At 42.5% G+C, this 20,126-nt stretch overlaps 1 protein-coding gene across 1 annotated transcript in view; it reads right to left on the reverse strand.

Moving 5' to 3' along the window:
• The window catches only part of LOC145344993 (ectonucleotide pyrophosphatase/phosphodiesterase family member 3-like), a 127,340-nt gene that overhangs the window by 82,419 nt on the left and 24,795 nt on the right, over nucleotides 1–20,126 (reverse strand). The window contains exon 2 of the mRNA XM_080192433.1: nucleotides 14,755–14,833. Coding sequence (XP_080048559.1) covers nucleotides 14,755–14,833 — 79 coding nt within the window. The remainder of the gene's footprint in view (nucleotides 1–14,754; nucleotides 14,834–20,126) is intronic.

Below are 20,126 nucleotides of genomic sequence, written 5' to 3' on the forward strand. Positions count from 1 at the left end.
AAAACAGGCAGGTTTTCTCACCTGACCTTCTGACATTTAGTCAAAAAACAGGTGGGCATGATTCACATCGCCCTATTGAGGGGCAAGGCCTAAACACCCCAATAAAGCCTGACTGTACTGAGATCGGGGTGCCATTTAAAAAGAACACCCCGATGACAGGAAAAAAAAACTTTTCCCCATCCCAGCATGGAGGTCTCAGGAGCTCCATTCACCTCGGGATTAAAGCCAACATCTTCAAACAATACCCCCCCTCCTTCCACACAATTAAAGCCGGCATTATTTCCACCCCACGCACCAACCCCCACCGCCCACCATCCACCAAACAGCCGTCGCCGGTTCCCCCCTCCCCCAACCATTGCTGGCAACAGATGCCACCCCCAAAAAGTCAGTACTGGCACCCGCCGCACCACCCCAGCACCCCCTGAATATCACCAGCATTGATCGGACCCTTTCCCCTGCCTGCCCCAAACAGCCACCACCAATATCCCCATCACTCCCATGTCCATTCCCCCCACCACCACAAATCCTCCCCCCACCCAATCCCAGTGAACTTCTCACCAGGGATAGCCCCAGGCACTGCCTGCTGCCATTGGTTGGCACTACCTCAAGTATGGCACCCAGAACTGGACACAATTAGAAATCGGTTCAAAACTGAGATATATTGCAACAAGGACTGATAAATACTTAGTAATTTCTTGAGGAAGGTACAGATCAAGCAATAGTTTAATATTCGAGAATATTGAACACAAGAGTATAGACATTTAACATTAATGAATTGAAATTGCAAGGGTGAGTTCAGTTCATTTCCTTTCGTTTACTTTCTTCATAAAAAGTCATGATATATGCAATAACATTACCTTTGCAGATAATGTTGTAATTGGTACAGCAATTTTTAATCTGAATGCAATCATCAGAGCATGAACAGCCACTTTCTGTCACATGCTTCTTACCACAATGCAACTTAGTACATGTCCAGGGGGTATCTAAAACAAATCATCAAAAAACTTGGAACATATGAAACTGTTCCATAACTGAATCTAATTTTTGTCACCACAATTCATAGGAGAGAGTTCTCTTGATGCAGAAAATTGTGACACAACAACAAAGCCTATATTTATGTAGCACATTTAACATAATGAAACGTCCACAGGCACTTCACCAGGAACACTATAAAACAGGATGACACCGAGCCACATAAGGAGATATTACATCAGACAACGAAAAGCTTATTCATAGGGATAGAATTCTTAAATGTCTTAAAGGGGGAAATACATGGTAGAAAGGCAGAGAGATGTATGGAGGGAATTAGAGAGTCAAGGGTCTAGACAACTGATGACAACGCCACTAATATCAGGGCAATTCTGAAGAGGCCAGAATTAGAGGAATTCTGATGTCTTGGAAGGAGGGGTTGTGGGGTTGGAAGAAATTATTTGATTTATTTATTATCACATGTGTTAGTATACAATGAAAAGTATTGTTTCTTGTGTGCTATACAGACAAAGCATAGTATTTATAGAGAAGGAAAGGAGAGAGTGCAGAATGTAACATTACAGTCATAGCTAGGGTGTAGAGAAAGATCACCTTAATGCAAGGTAGGTCCATTCAAAAGTCTGATGGCAGCAAGGAAGAAGCTGTTCTTGAGTGGGTTGGTATGTGTCCTCAGACTATTCTATCTTTTCCCGATGGAACAAGGTGGAAGAGAGCATGCTTGGGGTGTGTGGGGTTCTTGACTATACTGACTGCTTTTCCGAGGGAGCGAGAATCATAGATTCCCTACATTGCAGAATGAGGCCACTCAGTCCATTGAGTTGCACTGAGCATAATCCCACCCAGACCCTATTCCCAAAACCCCACAGATTTATCCTGCTAATCCCCAGACACTAGGGTCAATTTAGAATGGCCAATCAACTTAACCCACACATTTTTGGACTGTATAGACCGTGTCAATACGTGAAAGGTTGGTTTATGTGATGGACTGGGTTTTGTTCACAACTCTTTGTAGTTTTTTTGTGGTTTTGGAGAGAGCAGGAATCATGCCAAACTGTGATAAAACCAGAATGTTGTCTATGGTGCATCATAGCGGACATGCCAAATTTCCTTAGCCTTCTGAGAAAGTAGAGGAATTGGTGGGGTTTCTTAACTATAGTGTTGGCATGGGGGGTGGGGGTGCCAGGACAGGTTGTTGGTGGTCTGGATACCTGGAAACTTAAAGCTCTCAACCATTTCCACTTCGTCCCTGTTGACGTAGGCAAGGTCACATTCCCTACTATGCTTTCTAAAGTCGATAACGATCTCCCTCATTTTGCTGCCATTGAGTGAGAGATTACAGAGATAGGGAGGGGTAAGGTTTTTGGGGTATTTGAAAACAATGATGATATTTTATCCCAGGTGAATGGATTTGAATCCAGTCAGATCGATGGGAGAAACCACCCCGCCGCACTGGCAGAATGAATCTTTCCGAACTACTCAAGGCCAAGCAGAGTCATGTTCCGAGGGGAAGAGGATAGTGGAAGATGCTGTAATTTCCCTTTCTATTTCCAAAGTAGAAGGAAATAAAATGTCACCCACTACATCCGATTGATATTTCTACTTATTGAAGTGAGCTGTATAACCATTCAATGACTGCTGCTGAAAGTAAATACATGTGGGCTTTGGCAGAGAAGATGATGAGGCCAAGAAAAATAAGTAGGGAGTAGGTGGATAAACATCACTCTGAACAGTAAGGCACTCACATCTGAAATGGATTTATACAACCCAAGCTCCAGTGGATGCAAAACATTTGGTGCCTGTACAGAGACCTCAGGATGATGGCTATGGGAAGTAGAATCATTTGCAGTGATGGAGTAAGAATTGCTGTGTTCAAATGTTACAGCAGAGAGATATCATTTGTATCTTTCCAGTCCATAACTGTCCAGTTCATCCCTCATACAAACACTGGAGAAGGCAAATTCACCTACATTCAAAAAACAGACAGGCAAGGAGTAACCTCCACACCCAAATAAGATTTAAACACAATGCCTGGAATTCTCTCAAAAAAATTCTAAGTGTCGAAGTTGCAGCAAAACAGGAATAATTTATGTTGTTTTTTTCAGTGGGAGATCAGAGAAGGATCTCCCACACTCTATGCACTGCAGAGGCCATCAGAGTGAATATCATTAAAAGCAAGGGGGCAAGGCCTATCTCCACGGAAGAGGCTGAAATCAGCACGCTGAGTTGGCCACTGCACATGCAGAGATCTGTCACAGCCGAGATTGGCGCATGTGCAGCAGCCTCGCACTGATAGCTTCTCAATTGCTGGCCAGCCCCATGATCCCACAACACTGGTTCTCTGCACCCCACCCACCACCACCACTCACTGGTCCCTTGGCCATTCCTGGCACTGTCAGACGTCAATTCCCAAGGGGCATTCCACCCCACCCCAGCCCTGTGCCCGACTCTCTGGGGGAGCCCCCCAGTTGTCCACCCTTCACTCCAGTGGGGTTGGACCGCTAGCTTCACAAAAGTGAGGAACTAATCTAAACCCCACAGGATTGGAACACTCTGGTGTGAAGGGGAGATGCTAGCGGGCTTGGAGACCTCAGTCCTGGGCCTGCTAATCACATTCAAATTACATATCTAATGCAGCTCCGTGCTTATTTCTGATGCGGAGCTGACGGTGCCAGAAATCTGGTGCTGGGAGAGGCACTCGGGCCCAGACGCACAACATGGATCATGCTAATCCAGCCTCACTGAAATCTCCTGGCCCACTGCGGATAATGAATAATAGTCAGACAATAAACCCCATTAGATCCAGATCTCATTATAACAAGCAAGTGAGGTGAAGCCACTTCATTGGATGGCTCCATATAGCTTGCCATGAAAGAAACCTCAAAAGCAGCAATTGCCTCAGGGGAACAGGAAAAGTGATCTTCTCCTCTTCACTCCAAGTTTACAAACTTTATTGCCTTTTTGGCACCTATGGTCATTGGTCCCTTCAACACCTATCAGTTAGGCTGCACCTTCCGCTCCCCTCCTCCCCCACCCCTGCCATATCTATAATCTTTAATGGCATACAAGCCTTTTTTACCAATTCTAAAATCATGACAACACAAGATACTCCATTCAATCATCTTTAAAGTTTATTTATTATTGTCACAAGTAGGCTCACATTAACACTGCAATGAAGTTACGTGAAAATCTTCTAGTTGCCACACTCCAGTGCCTGTTCAGGTACACTGAGGGAGTATTTAGCATGGCCAGTGAACCCAACCAGCACATCTTCGTGGAGAAAACCAGAGCACCCAGAGGAAACCGATGCAGACGCAGGGAGAACGTGCAAACGCCACACAGACGATGACCCAGCTGGGAATCGAACCCATGCCCCTTTCGCTGTGAGGCAGCAGAGCTAACCACTGTGTCATCATGCCGCCTCTAATGGCATGTTGGAAGGTTCTCCATAATAATGTACATATGTGTACTGCTTTTCATAACCAATTAATAATTTTGAAATGAAGACACTGTTGTTAGAAAAATGTCAACTAATTTACACACAACAAACTTTCATTGTGATGACCACTGAGAGATAAATATTTGTCAGGACATTTGGGAGAACTCCCTTACTCTTCTTCACCTGACCAGGCAAAGGGGGCCTTGGTTTTAATTTTTCAGCTAACCACGTGTCACTTCTCTCAGAGTTGCACAGGAGTCTCACCCTTTGCTTTTTGTGATGAGACTGAGACTTTAATCTTGAACCTTAAGACTCAAGGTGTGAGAGTGAGACCAACTGTGCCACACTGACACATGTTTTCAGGTCATCCGAAGTAATCAAACAGAACGCCAGGATGCCAATTAATGCCATAACTCAATCTTTGCCTCTTCTGCAATTTACAGATTGTTCTCTGCCCTTCTCCCCCCTCATCCCTGACTCCTCAACAGGAGAGAAGTGACTAAGTGTTGTGCAGTGCAGGTTCACGTCAGTCCATCCTTTTTTTCAAATTGCTGGCATGAAGATTCGTAAAGTCGCATGCAAACACTTGGCAAATTGCCTATTCCGAGCTGGAGGGCCATGAAATTGCTTGATGATCACTGTAATCTGTACTGTTGTGCACTTTCTCCAGTTTTTCCAGATGCAGTATAGTCTCCATGAATTGTATTCCCACTTCCTTTCCTTTCATTTGAGTAGTACAACTTAAGACAGACCAAAACACCTCTGATTTACAACTGGCTGAGAAACAGCTATCAGCTAAACGTATTTTTTTAATCTGTGGTAGCATTCAAGTAAACATCTGTACCGTCAACATAATGAGTTTCAACTTGCTGCAAATTCACTGTAAAATGATCTAACAGCTACCACAAGGCAAAAAATAAATCAGGCCAGATTGTTTTCTAAAAGTCAATTAAATCCTCAAAACAGGATATTTCGTCTCCACAGAATCTGCTTTCCAAAATTGGATTTGAGCTTACACAAGTGAATTTACAATTCTACTTTTTTTTGCAACCACAAGACTTATTTTTATACATAACTGAAAGACTGCATTCTACTGAGGATTTTCTGTGGTATTCAAACAAGGATGTGGCTGAAGATTTCAGAATAGTTGCCTTTTTATCCAATTAAAGGTTTTCTATTATAATGTTCCTAATTTCAGATTTGAGTTTCAGCTCATAGTTTTCCTTTTGGTGTTCAGAACTCTCTACAGGACTTAACACTAAAAACAACTTGCATTTATATAGCACCTTAAACATAGAACAATGTCTAGGGTGTGTCACAGAGGCATAAGAAAACAAATTCACACTGGGTGAAAGAACAGGGGTTAAAGACTTACTAAAAAGAGTTGTGCTTTAAGGAGGATCTCTGAAGGATGAAATTGAGGCAAAGAAGTTTTGGGAGGGAATTCCTACTCATGCTCCTAATTCATGTTTTCGTATGTATGTATGTATGATTAACTTGGGGCAGAACAGTAAATAACTTAATGAGACGCTAAAAGCACAGAGTGTAACATAGAACATAGAACAGTACAGCACAGCACAGGCCCTTCGGCCCTCGATGTTTTGCCAAGCGTTGTCCAAAACCAAGATCAAGCTATCCCACTTCCTATCATTCTGGTGTGTTCCATGTGCCTATCCAATAACCGCTTGAAAGTTCCTAAAGTGTCCGACTCCACGATCACAGCAGGCAGTCCACTCCACAACTGAACCACTCTCTGAGTAAAGAGCCTACCTCAGACATCCCTCCTATATCTCCCACTATGTAGCTTATAGTTATCCCCCTAGTAGCAGCTACATCCACCTGAGGAAATAGTCTCTGAACGCCCACTCTATCTATCCCCCTCATCATCTTATAAACCTCTATTAAGTTGTCCCTCATCCATCTCTGCTCTAAAGAGAAAAGCCCCAGCTCCCTCAATCTTTCCTCATAAGACCTACCCTCCAAACCAGGCAGCATCCTGGTAAAGCTCCTCTGCACTCTCTCCAGTGCTTCCACATCCTTCTTATAATGAGGTGACCAGAACTGCACACAATATTCCAAATGTGGTCTCACCAAGATCCTGTAGAGTTGCAGCAAAATCCCACAGTTCTTAAACTCAAACCCCCTATTAATAAATGCTAACACACTTCTTCACGGCTCTATCCAGTTGAGTGGCAACCTTCAGAGATCTGTGGATATGAACCCCAAGATCTCTCCGTTCCTCCACATTCCTCAGAACCCTGCCGTTGACCCTGTAATCCACATTCAAATTTGTCCTACCAAAATGAATCACCTCATGATCAGAGTACAAAACAAAAGACAAAATAATCTTGTCAAAATCCAAACTAATTTATTCCAAAATAATAATCACCTGTTGTTTACATAGCATATAAAATGTGTATATATTATACCAATACAGCCTTCTCAGTGGCTGTGACATTGCAAGGTCCTTGCTCTGAATAGCAGGAAAAAGGTTTCAGTATTTTGCACAGTATGTGCAGCATGGTGGCACAGTGATTAGCATTGCTGCCTCACAGTGCCAGGGACCCGGGATCGATTCCCAGCTTGGATCATTGTCTGTGTGGAGTTTACAAATTCTCCCTGTGTCTGTGTGGGTTTCCTCCGGGTGTTCCAGTTTCCTCCCACATTCTGAAAGACGTGCTGGTTAGGTGCATTGACCCAAACAGGCACCAGAGTGTGACACTAGGGGAATTTCACCATAACTTCATTGCAGTGTTAACGTAAGCCTTACTTGTGACTAATAAATAAACTTTAATTTTAACAATACCACAAAGTAGCCCAGTCAATCACAACTGCTGTGGTATAACTTACCAGGTTTAGGACTATAGGCTTCGAATACAACAAACTAATGTGTCTTAGCCTTAAGTATATTTTTAAAACTATTCTAATTTTTCTTCTCCATTCCTTTTAATTTCCAACTAGTTACTGATGTGCAATGAGATAGGAAGCTTGCTGTCTTCACCCAGTCTAACCCATACGGAGCACCCAGGCCCACAGCAAAGTAGTTGACTCTTAAGTTGTCCTCTGAAATGCCCTAGCAAGCCCCTCAGTCATAACCACCCAATATGAGAAAGAATAAAAAAAAACAGACAGATCACTTAACTTCAAACTAGGTATCGGATTCTGATAATGACAAAGTGCCCCCAGGCAAGTCAATTCTGCAATGGTTCGCTAATATCTGGACAGCTGTGCTTAAATTGGACACTGGATTTTCTGCCGGCATTCGTAGTGGACAAAAATGGTAACATCAATGGAAAATCCTGCAAGTCTGCAGGAACGAGAATCTCAGCAGCAAGATCACGTTCTCCGATTTTCCCTGTCCCTCACCGGTGAGGTATATTCTTAAAAGGTTTCCCCCATCATATGTTCCCCCCAAATAAAGAATCGCCCCTCATCGATGTGACATCACATCAGCGAGGTTTACAACTGGTATTTAAAAACATGAAGCAGTTGAGGGGAACTGCCAAGGGCACAAAAGCAAGTAGAGGCCAGGGAGAGACGGACATGCCTCGGCAAGATGCTGTTTCGGGGAGCCAGTGCAGACTCGATGGGTAGGATGGCCTCCTTCTGCACTGTGAAGATGGGATCCAAGCTAATACTGTTGTGGATATACATCATCTGGCATCTTATTTGGCTTAACTTTCCAAAGAATTGTGACACATTTTGACAAGCTCCCTAACCTTTTCATTAATCTAAAATGTCACACCAGTGGCTGTAAGGCAAGCAAGGCATTTCTGAGCAGCTATTTTAGGTTGGATAAAGCATCTGAAATCTATCTTGAATCAGTTAGTTTTCACTAAAAATACGTTGACGGCTTCATGCCCTTTTCAAGATTATGTTATCTGAGTGGCATTTGAAGGTGACATCTTCCTAATTCTTAAAGTCCACTTTTGTCTGTTGTAGTTGATATGAAACTTCCTATGAAAGGGCAGAGAAATGCTTTTGCTGCCCAGCTCGGCATTTTCTACTCAATGAACAAAAAAGAAGAAAGTTGTAATTTCTCTCGTCATGTAGATGCTGTTCACAAAATGGCAGTCACATTTTCCTACATAAATTTAATTTAGGTGAAGCGCTTTAGGAATAGTTTTGAGAGCTGCAGTAAACTTGCAATTGTATACCATCCTGAATATACTTTTGCCCTGAGGTACATCACAAGAAAATCCTACAACAAAACTTGATGCAGATCCATGTAGAGAGACATTGAGACAGACAGCCCAAAACTTGGGGTCAAAAAATTAGATTTTAAGGAGAGCCTAAAATGAGGGAAGAGAGGCAGAGAGGTAAAGGGGAGATTTTCTAGAATTTGGGGTCCAGGCAACTGAAAATAAGGCCACTAATGATGGTGAAATTAAAATTAGGCATGTTCAAGAGGCCAGAATCAGAGAGTGCAGGGATAAACATTTTAATGCTCGGGGGGATTACAGAGATAGGGACAAGTAAGGCTCTGGGGGATTTGTAAACAAGGGTTTTTAAGTTGCTTAACTGGAAGCTAGGGAGTGATGTAAGACCATGAGTTGATGCAAGTTTAAGACAAAGCAGAATTTTGGACAATCTCAAATTTACAACAGGTAGAATTTGGAGGACGGACCCGGAGTACATCGGAATAGTCTGTATGGAAAAGAAAGGATGAGGGTTTTAATAGCAGATGAGCTGAGGCAATGATGCTACAGATGTGTGGCCAGAAGCTCACCTCAGGGTCAAATATAATGCCAGCCAAAAAGACCACTTGATTTGGTAAATAGGGAATGGAGTTTGTGGAAAGGACTGAAGACTATGGGAAGAATTTAATGAATGCGACAGAGATCTTTGTTGCCAGTTGGAGGACCAGTGGGAAATCTGCGCTGCTTTGCTATGAGGAGGTTACCTGGACACTGGCAGGCCTCCCACTCAATTAAGGATGTACTACAGTAGAAATCCCACCTTCAAGAACTGCCAGCCAATTAGAGGCCAGCAGTTTTCCATTACCAGCAGCTCCAGCGGCTACGGGGCCACTGCCAGTATTGCCATCAAGTCTGCAGAAGGGATAAGCCACAGATCCCCACGTAGTAATGAGTGTGGCTGGGATAGGGCTCATAGGGAATTGACAGCAATGGAATGGGTTGGCTTCCTGTAGGGCCACCCTTTCCTGATGCTGGGTCGATAGACCAGACACAGAGTGCCTGTAAATGAGGGAGACACCGGGAGACTGCTGGCAAAATGGCAGCACTTGCTGATGACCTCCCTGGATGAGGAGTCTCCTGTTTGCCATTAGTTAAATACTAGCAGCAGTGTAAATAAACTACTGAGAGCACGCTCTTACAACCTCGTTTCCCCCACCCCATTTTCAGCGAGATGAAGACATATGATCGGCGAGGAGGTGAAAAATCAGGTTCCTGCTCAGTTTTCTGCCTCCCCTGATCATAGCGGCCCCATTTTGCCAGCAAAATTGGCTTCAGATTTAAATATTGACTTGCTTTGCATGTCATCAACATCTGGATGCTATCATCTAGGATCACTTACCTTCACCATCTCGCCAGCCAAAGTTCTCCCCAGTAAGAATGGCGTAAGGTCCCTCCCAATGGGGACCATTCATAATGGCCTTGCTGGGGGTAATTAGAGGCTACTGAAGCCCCTGGATGGTCAGGGGCAGGGCAGTGCCCATGAGACTGTGCCAGGCTGGCACTACCTACCTAGCACAACCCACAGGCACCCTGACACAGCCCACCAGGCACCCTGGCACTGGGCATAACTGTGCCAGGGCCAGTGCCAAGGGAGCAGAGCCATGACAGGCAGGGGAAGCTCTGCAAGGGTGGGAGGGAAGAGAAACTCTGCTGGGCTGCATTGAGTACACTCCTCCTCAGTATGTGCCAAGCTGGGTGTGATACAATGTAAACTCCTTCACAGAGCATAGCTAACTAACTAAGGTTAGACTCTCTGGAATGTACCAGGCACAAGCCCCATTTGTGAACGGTGCCGGCAAGCTCCTGCCTCCCTCTTACATACAATCTGGACTCCCCCATCACTGTATAACTGCTGGACTTGAGACAATTGTGGCAACGCTAGATCGGGCCATAAGTGCAACACCCTCCCCCCACACCCACCCCACGCTGCCCTGTTTGTGGCCGTGTCTTTAAATCCATCGCTGCCAAAATTCCAAGTGGATTTTGTAGCTTTCAGTATATTCCTGGCAAGATAACTAATCCTGTTTAGGTGGAAATCAGGTGCACTCCCAACGCACTCACAGTTGGTGAAGGAGACAGTAGATACCATTAAGTTGGAGAAGAGAAGATACATCAGTCCATTGCTAGGTTCTATAAGATCTGGCAACCGTTTATAGTGCATGTTGGGACACCGCAGTTGGAGCCACGTGAGTCGATACACGATGGCCCCAGGACCCTGGGTGCTCCCAGAGAGGACAGCACCCCTCCCCATCCCCCCACCCCAATTGGTGGACGCGCCCTGGCCCTTTACCTATGTACGGCTGCCCACCGTGCTGAGGTGCGGGGACCAACATGAGAACTTCTGTTTTCCCTCTCACTCTTTTCCTTCTCTCTCCTTCACTGTCTCTCTTTCTTTTCTCTGCTCGCTAGTTTATAGCCCGGGCTGTTTGCACGCTGAGTTGGTTCTCCAGCAGCGTTCCTCTGCCTTTTTGTTTTTATATTATCATTGTTATTACCGGTATGGGACTTGGGCAGGGTGGGTGCCGGTGGTACCAGGAGGCTTGTTGGAACGTACATGTAAGCATTGTGTGGATCTGTATTTTTTGCTATGTAACATATAAGGAAATTTTCAATAAGCATATAAAAAAAACACACTTTATAATGAGGCTGTAGTATGTACAGCCTGGGGGGGATACTGTGGAGAAGTGTTTGCAGCAGGCAATTTGCACAATGGAAATCTAAAGTGGCCATACAAAATGTGACTACAGCGTGGTAGACTTGTAATTCACAAACAACGCCAAAAATAGAAAGAAAAACAATTGCTGGAAATCCTCAGCACATCTGGCAGCATTTGAGGAAAGAGAAACAGAGATAACATTTTGAGTCTAATAAGACTTCTCTCATTAGCTCTGCTTTTCTCACCACAGAAGCTGCCAGGCCTGAGCATTTTAAATTACCAACATTTGCAGTATTTTACATACAAAACAGGTTTGATTTCCTCAAGTATAATCCTAATCCCTTTGTTTCGATAGAAAACTTGTTGAACATGTGGCCAATATGGCATCCAAGAATCAAAAATCCGAAAAGATTTCAAATTCTCCACTGAAACAGTTCACAGCCATAAGCCTTCCATTCACTTTGGACATCTTCTGATTAGGAATTAAACTTTGAATTTGACTGTTAGTGGTTTAAAAAGGATGGCTACATTTCCAGCCCAGGATCTGGTTTCCCAATATCAAGAAACACATCGGTCATTTGTAGGCCAAATTAAAATTGTAAATAGCCGGACTTCAAAGTTCTCTCAGGTGAAACATAAATTTGCCCTGGCATAATGAAAAAGCAGCTTTTTTTAAAAAATGGCAATCAAAAATTTTCTCCAATGGTTTTTTTCTCCCCCTCACTGACATAAACAAGAGGACAACAAAAACTGAGAAGAAACATTTGGCGGGAAAAGTTGAACAGCTGGATCCTAGACCCCCAGGAGAGAGAAGGCCGAGGGTAGCCTGATAGAGGTTAATAAAATGGTAAATGTAAAGAAAATGTTTTAAATGTAGTGGAATCCAAAACTAGAGGTGAGAAATATAAGAAAGACATGAATGAATGGGCAGATGGAGTTCAATGTTAGCAAGTGTGAGGTTATCCACTTGGCAGAAATAATAGCAGGAGGGATTACTATTTAAAGGGCGAAAAGCTGCAGCATGCTACGGTGCAAAGGGACCTGGGGATCCTTGCGCATGAGTCGCAAAAACCCAGTCTGCAGGTGCAGCAGGTGATCAAGAAGGCAAATGGGATGCTGGCCCTTATAGCGAGGGGGATTGAATATAAAAGCACAGAGGTCTTGCTGCAACTGTACAGGGCACTGGTGAGGCCGCAGCTGGAGTACTGTGTGCAGTTTTGGTTGCCACACTTGCGCATGGATATTTTGGCCTTGGAAGGAGTGCAGAGGAGGTTCACTAGGCTGATACCGGAGATGAGGGGGGTTGAACTATGAAGCGAGGCTGAATAGACAGGGTTTGTACTCATTGGAGTTTAGAAGGATGAGGGGGGATCTTATAGAGACATATAAGATAATGAAGGGGATGGATAGGGTAGAGGTAGAGAGATTCTTCCCGCTCAGAAAGGGCAGCAGGACTAGAGGGCACAGCCTCAAGATAAGGGGGGGGGCGCAGTTTAGAACGGAGTTGAGGAGGAACTTCTTCACTCAAAGGGTGGTGAATCTCTGGAATTCTCTGCCCGTTGAAGTGGTGGAGGCTACCTCACTAAATATACTTAAGACAAGGGTAGATAGGTTTTTGGTAGGCAAGGGAATTAAGGGTTATGGGGAGAAAGCGGGAAAGTGGAACTGATCCACTTCAGATCAGCCATGATCTTATTGAATGGCGGGGCAGGCTCGAAGGGCTAGATGGCCTACTCCTGCTCCTATTTCTTATGTTCTTATGTTCCTATTATGAATTTTAATAGGGAAATCAGAAGAAATTTCTTTACCCAGAGTGCACTTAGAATGCGCAACTCGGTGTCACAAATAGTAATTGAGAAAAACAGCACAGGTGCATTTAAAAGAAAACAAATAAGAAACCGAAGAAGAAAGGAACATATGGCAATAGGGTTAGATAGGGTAGGTCAGGAAGAGCATCATATGGGGCATAAACACCAGAATAGACCAGTTCGGCTACATGACCTGATCTTTACAAGATTACTATCAGTAATTTGCAGAGCTCTGTTGAGTCTTCCATCTTCAGTATTTCTTCATGGAAGGCCAGCTAAGTCCTACACTCCCAGATTTTTGCCCATGCTGATTTGTAATTTATCACCAGTTGATGTACAAAAGGAGCAGAGGGAACTTCCCTATTGATTTTCCTTCCCTTTCATAGGATGACAAATGCTAGCAGGTCACCAATCTGCAACCATAGGAAGTTCAGAATTAAGAGGATTTCCTCTGTTCCTCATTCTCCCTCTATTTTAAATACCTGAAGGAAATTCTTTAAAAGAAAAGCTTCACTGCCGTAATTCTCTCTCAAAAAAGGGAGAGCTTGGTACAGTCATAGTTACATTTTTTAACCTCCAAGTCCAACACTAAGTGATCACATGATCCTTGGCAAAAGGTACTTTGCTTTGAGCAGTGAACCATGTTCAGCATTCAGCAATGCTTAACAGACACCCATGACAGGGTCTCCACTGGTTTTACAGCCCAATTCACCCCAAATCAGCCAAACATGGAGGAACTTGGAGGTTGACCTTCTGCAGCTCCTCGTTTGTACGGCTCGTAATTTAAAGCACAAGTTCCATTCCATCGCAAATAGAGTTTCTGTAATAGCTGAAAATAAACACACAAGTAGCTACAGCTGCCCACAAAAACTGACTGAATCCCCAGATTGAATAATCACAACTGTCGAGTATCCTGTTTGCAGGATGCTCTTAAAATTAAACAATTTAGGGTGATTTAGGCTCAAGGGCAATAATATGTATGTTTTAAAATCTTCTAAACATGCATCTTTTAATTCCTTGGCCAAGACACTAACTATGGAACACCAATCTAACTGGTAACTGCTTCTATTTCCCACACCCTGCCCGTTTAGTTTGTGATATGCAAATGAATTTGAGCAGAGTTTAAAAAAAATTTCTTAAACAAGGTGGAATTTGCAGTTGGATCACCTATTGTTCCCGAAGCAGTTTTGCCAAATTACTTTTGGGAGAGGCTGTCATTAATTTGGTAAAGATCATGAAAGAACAGAGGTTGGTAGAATCAATAGTTGGATTATGGTTCCATGCATGTAAAGAAAATCTTAATTTTGGGGTCTATATGAAAAAGCTACAAAACATAATTAGGTTATAAATACAGCACAAGTCAGTGGCTGGAATTTTGGTATATTCTGGTCCCCCTGATGGCGAACCCCTTCCCTGCAGAGAGTTCCCTAGCTGCAGAGGGTACAAGCTATGTAAAGTCATGTAGACATCAACAGGACTGGAAAATCCAGCCTCAAGCCAATAGCAGCATGCCTCTGGTGCCGCAGGAGGCTGGAAAATCCCACCCACTATCTTTCATCATAAGATCCAAAGGAAAACATAATTTTTTTAAAAAGTAGAACATTATCAATAATGGAAAAATAAATTGTTTACCAATTTTAAAATTGAAAACATTGTATCACATACCTGCTACATAGTTATATGGTCTTAGGCCAAGACCAAATCCAAGTCCAAGTAGTAAAATTAACAAAGATATAAGCAGCACCTATGCAGGAGGAAATAGAAATCATAAGCTTGCACACAGCCATATGTAATCATTTTATTTTTACAATACTTTGTTATAGACAACCTTTTGTTTGCTGTAAAGATCATGACCCAGTATACTACAGAGATAAACTTCACCTTCTGTACCTGAGTAGGATGAATGTGTGTCACATTTTATAATGTGCGGGATATTCCCCCTCCCCCCAGCTAGTTTACTACCCAATCACTGAAGATGAGTGTTATATTACACACAATATTTGCTTAACTGTTATTTTATGCTGAGTAAGAAACCATCAGAATTACAGACAATATTTTTATACTCCAAGAAGGATATACAACTCATAGTTTCACTGCTTGAGATGGCTGCAAGGTTAATGATTTACCTGGGAAGTGGAATCAGAGTGGAGCAGGAACAATCGGGAGCACCTTACGTATAGCCCAGGGTTCGGGGTGCAGCCTTACCTACCTGGGAATGGAATCGGAGTGGAGCAGGGACAGTTAGAGAGATAGGAATATACTTTTCACCTGCTGAAGACACTGTGTGATATCACAGGAAGCTAGCAAGTTGCTTGGCCTATTAGTGTTTGACTTAGGGAGAAAGTGTTGACAGCTAGCTTAGGACATCTGAGTTAAGGTAGATCTAAAAAATAAAAGAACTGAAACTTCAAAATATAATCAATAAAAAATAAAATAATTAAAATATGTATTGAATCTTTATGAGGAGATCATGGATCATATTTTCCCTATAGTGTAGAAGCAGGCCATTTGGCCCATCGAGTTTGCACTGACCACAATTCCACCCAGGCCCTATTCCTGCAACAACATTTATTTACCCTGCTGGTCCCCCTGACGCTAAGGGGAGACTTACATAGCCAATCAACCTTACCTGCACATCTTTGGACTGTGGAAGGAAACCAGAACACCCAGAGGAAACCCACACAGACACGAGAGAAACGCGCAGAATCCGCACAGACAGCAACCCAAGCCGGGAGTTGAACCTGGGTCCCTGGTGCCGTGAATTAGTAGTGCTAACCACTGTGCCACCCTAGCTCAGAGACTGGTGTGGGATAAGTGGGTTTTGATTCATAGGGCAAAGACACAAGTATTGAGCAAAGTAGAACAACCTACATCTGACCTGTGCCACGAGCGGTGTTCTTGTGAGCCAAATAACTAGGGTAATAAAATGGGTTTTACACTAAGTAGTGGAGGCGAGGGGTCAAATCTGGGAAGATGTGATATATCAAAGACTACAGACATGTTAGGAGAGGAAGATATAAATATGGAAAATTATGATATAGAATACAGAGAATACAAATTGAAGAATAAATCATAGATAAGGCTGGAGGTTACAAAAATAATCAAAGCTCAAAACTTGGGGCTTTGTATCTGAATGTATGTAGCAGTTGAAAAAATACAAATGAATTGATTGTGCAAATAGAGTTAAATAAATAGGATCAAATAGCCACTATAGAGACATGACTGCAGAATGACATAGGTTACGACCTGAATATTGAAGGGCAAGTGACATATAGGAAGGACATAAAGCCTGGAAAAAGTGAAGAAGTGAGCCTATTAATTAAAAATGATATTAGCACCATAAAAAGGGATGACCTGTGTTTAGAAAACTATGATGTAGAAGTCATTTGGGTAGAGGAATGATAAAAATAAGAAGTTACTTGTGGGAATGGTACACAAGCCCCCTAATAGTAATCAAGGAGTAAGAAATAATGGGAGCTTATCATAAAGATACAATGATTATCATGAATAATTTAATCGACAACATAGACTGGAATAATCAGATGGGCAAAGGTAGACTAGATAAAGAATTCATAGTACTTTTGCAAGGAACAGCACACTGCGGAGTCAAATGGGGAACAGGCTGTACTCGACCTGGTGTCGACCAATAATGTAGAATTAATTAATAATCTCATAGTGAGGGCACTGCTAGGGAGCAATGATCATAATAGAATTTAATTTTATATTCAATTTGAGAAAGAGAGAAAAAGAAGAGTGCATCCAAACTAATATTTTAAACTTAAATATGGGAAATTACAAGGGCATGAAAACAGGACGAATGAAAGTAAACTGATAATTTAGATTAAGGAATAGATAAATAGAGATGCAGTGACAGTTATTTAAGGGGATATTTCAGAATACACAGATAGATACACCCCAACGTGAAAGAAAAATTCTAGTGGGAATTTGACCTTCAACCATGGTTGACTAAAAAAGTTAACAATAAGATCAAACTTAAAGACAAAGGGTAAAAATGAGTGGCAGGTTAGAAGTAATGGACAAAATATTTTTTTAAAAAACAAACAATGACTAAAGAATTTAAAAATCGAAGAATTAGAGAAAGATAGCTAGAAATATAAAGGAGGATAGTAAAGGTTTCTATAGCTATTTGAAAAAGAACTAAAGTAGTGTTGCTCCTATGCCGAGTGCAAGTCAAGGGAATTAGTAATGGAAAATTAATTGAACAGGTATTTTACATCAGTCTTCACCAAGGAAAAAACAAGAAACATCCAGATATATGTATAATCAGGAATTGTATTATGTGCCTGCATGCAATAAAAATGTGCCTAACAGAGCAAGGGTTAATGTGGGAACAGAGAATAGCATTGCTCACAGTATGATGTTTAGAGGTGCATGGTCACAGACTCAGAGAACACTCCAGAAGCATTCTGTATGGAGAAGCATGGGATGCGTAAATAGTTAAAGATTAACATAAATGGTGCTCAGTGGTGACACAATAATGCAACATATTTCTAAAGGATCTCATATGAGTGGAGGCAAAATAACACAAGAACACAACATAATGATCAGCCATGAGATGAAAAGTGGCATTTTAAATGAAGAACCTAGAACAGAATCCCAAGGTACTTAAGACTGAAATCATTTGAAGGCTAGCTAGAGAGACATGCACCCGAGAAGAAAAATTAAAGAAAATGTTGAAGAAACTTTGCTAGAATTGGAAGTTGAGGAATTCACGAGTGAATGGAAGTCCATTGCAAGACCCCGGGGCGACACAGAATAAAATAAATCTGGTCAGTTAAGAAAGACAGGTGAGAAAAACTGCAAAGAAAGATCCTGAGTGAGGAAGCGTACAAAAACCTGGTCACATCACAAAGATGTCTGAGCAAAACAAAAAAAAATTCACGATCCTGTGGTCAGAAATACAAAATTTACATTACTATTTAGCTGCTAGCTCCTGAGGCTCAGCAGACTACCCCAGTTGGTGACTATGCTGCACTGAAGTTTAAAGAAGTTAAGTAACAAAAAGCAGGCTGAACAGAGGACAAACTACAGAGTAAGGAAATAAACCTACAAAGCACAATAAAAAAAAAGGAACAAGCCTGCAGAGTCTAAGACAGAAGGCCCGATTTTACCATTTGGAGTGTAAGGGCCGGATCCGGGCGTAACACAGATCCGAGCCCGGAATCCTCTTTGCAGCATGCCCATGCGCTATTTGCTGGCTCCAGTCCGATCTGCGCATGCGCAGTTCAAAAACAATTTGAAAAAGCGTGCCCGGGTCGGGAAAAAAAAGTGCAGAGAGAGTGGCTCTCTGACACAGAGCGGCTCTCTGACACAGAGCATCTTCGCTGGGCTGGCGGGGGGGGGGAGCTGGTTTCAGATGTATCACTGCCCTCTTGCCCGCCCCCCCATAAGTGATACATCTGACCCGCCTCCTCCTCCTCTCCCCCAGAGGATGCTCTGACCTGCCTCCTCCTCCGTCCACGCGCACCACCCACCTCCCCCCCACCCCCCCTCCCAAAAGGATGATCTGGGTCAGAGAGCTGCTGCAGGCTCTGAAGCCGCTTCGGAGGTTCCCCTGCTTCGGATTTTTATTTTGCAGGTCGCTTACAGCGCGGATCCGGAACAGACCAAAAGAAGGTAAAGTGGAATTTGGTGGGAGAGTTGGGCACACGGTTCTTTAAATCGATTTAAATGCATGCTAATGTATGCCCAGAGTGAATCATTTTCTGTTGGGTGCCTGGTTTCTTGTACAGGAGAAAATTGCTGCAGTTAACAGCTCACAGCATTTCTTTTAAAGTGAGTGCCTGCCAAAACCCCCAAAGCATGGGATGTTCAAAAAACAAGAGGCCTATTGAGTTTAAGAAAGAAGAATCACTCCAAAATTGGTTTTGAAGCTTGGAGGAGTAAATTGCTGCAGTTTTAAAGACTTTATTAAAATAGAACAACCACGATTGGACTACGAGCATGCCAAGTTTTGCAAGTTTTACATAGAGCAGAAGGAAATGCTGCAAATAACTTTTCAATGGTTTTTTTTAAAGATCCAGGATTAAGACTTATGATTGCAGGGATCCTAAAAAAGCATGAGAAAAATCTGAGAAAAAGAAACAGACAGGCAAGTAAAAAAAAGGTTGCTGCACAGATGAGCTTAAAGGGGAAATGACATTTAAAGCAGTGAAAGGAAAAAATATGGCCACAGATAAAAAATTAGAAGAGTCAGACGCAATTTGGTAAGAAAAGGGGTAAACCAAACCAAAGAGTTGGACTCTTGCAGAGGAATATTGCTACTTTACAGGAGACTTATTAAATAAGAAAGCAGAAAAAGTACAAGTTGATCAGTTTTTATTCCTTCTGATTCATTTGCTGGTGAAGTATTCCATTGCCAACATACAGATCAACACTCGACAAAATAGAACATTGGATCAGGCGTGATCCTATTGAAGGGCAGAGCAGTCTCAAGAAGCCTACCCTTATTCCTCTTTCTTATGATCTAGTGGTCTCACATTTGGTGAGATTTTAAAAGGATTTGACAGATATCTTAAACTCCAAGGTGTGGAGAGAGCAGACTCAAGAAAAAAGAAGATGCTGTGCATTTTGATTTTCCAAAGGTATTCAATAAAGTGCCATATCAAAGGTGCTGCTAAACAAGATAAGAGCTATGGTATTGGGGCGATGTATTAGCTGAGGTAGAGGACAGAAAAGTTTGGATAAATAGGACATTTTCAGGCTAGTAAACACTAACTTGTGAAATACCACAGAGATCAGTGCTGGGGTCTCAGCTATTTACAATCTATATTAATGACCTGGATGAAGGGACATTCATTTGCTGACAACACAGATATATAAATAAGAAAACATGTTGTCAGGAGGACACAAAGGTTAAGTAAACTGGCACAAAATTGACAGATGGGAGTCTTATGTGAAAAAATGTATGGTTCTCAACTATGGAAGAAATTGAAAAGCAAAATATTATTTAAAGAGAAAGAGAGACTGCAAAATGCTGTGCAACAGGAGTACTTGGCTGTCCTTGAACATGAAGC

This window comes from Carcharhinus amblyrhynchos, chromosome 7 (genome assembly GCF_965287045.1).
Source record: "Carcharhinus amblyrhynchos chromosome 7, sCarAmb.v2.hapA, whole genome shotgun sequence".
Classification (NCBI taxonomy): Eukaryota; Metazoa; Chordata; class Chondrichthyes; order Carcharhiniformes; family Carcharhinidae; genus Carcharhinus; species Carcharhinus amblyrhynchos.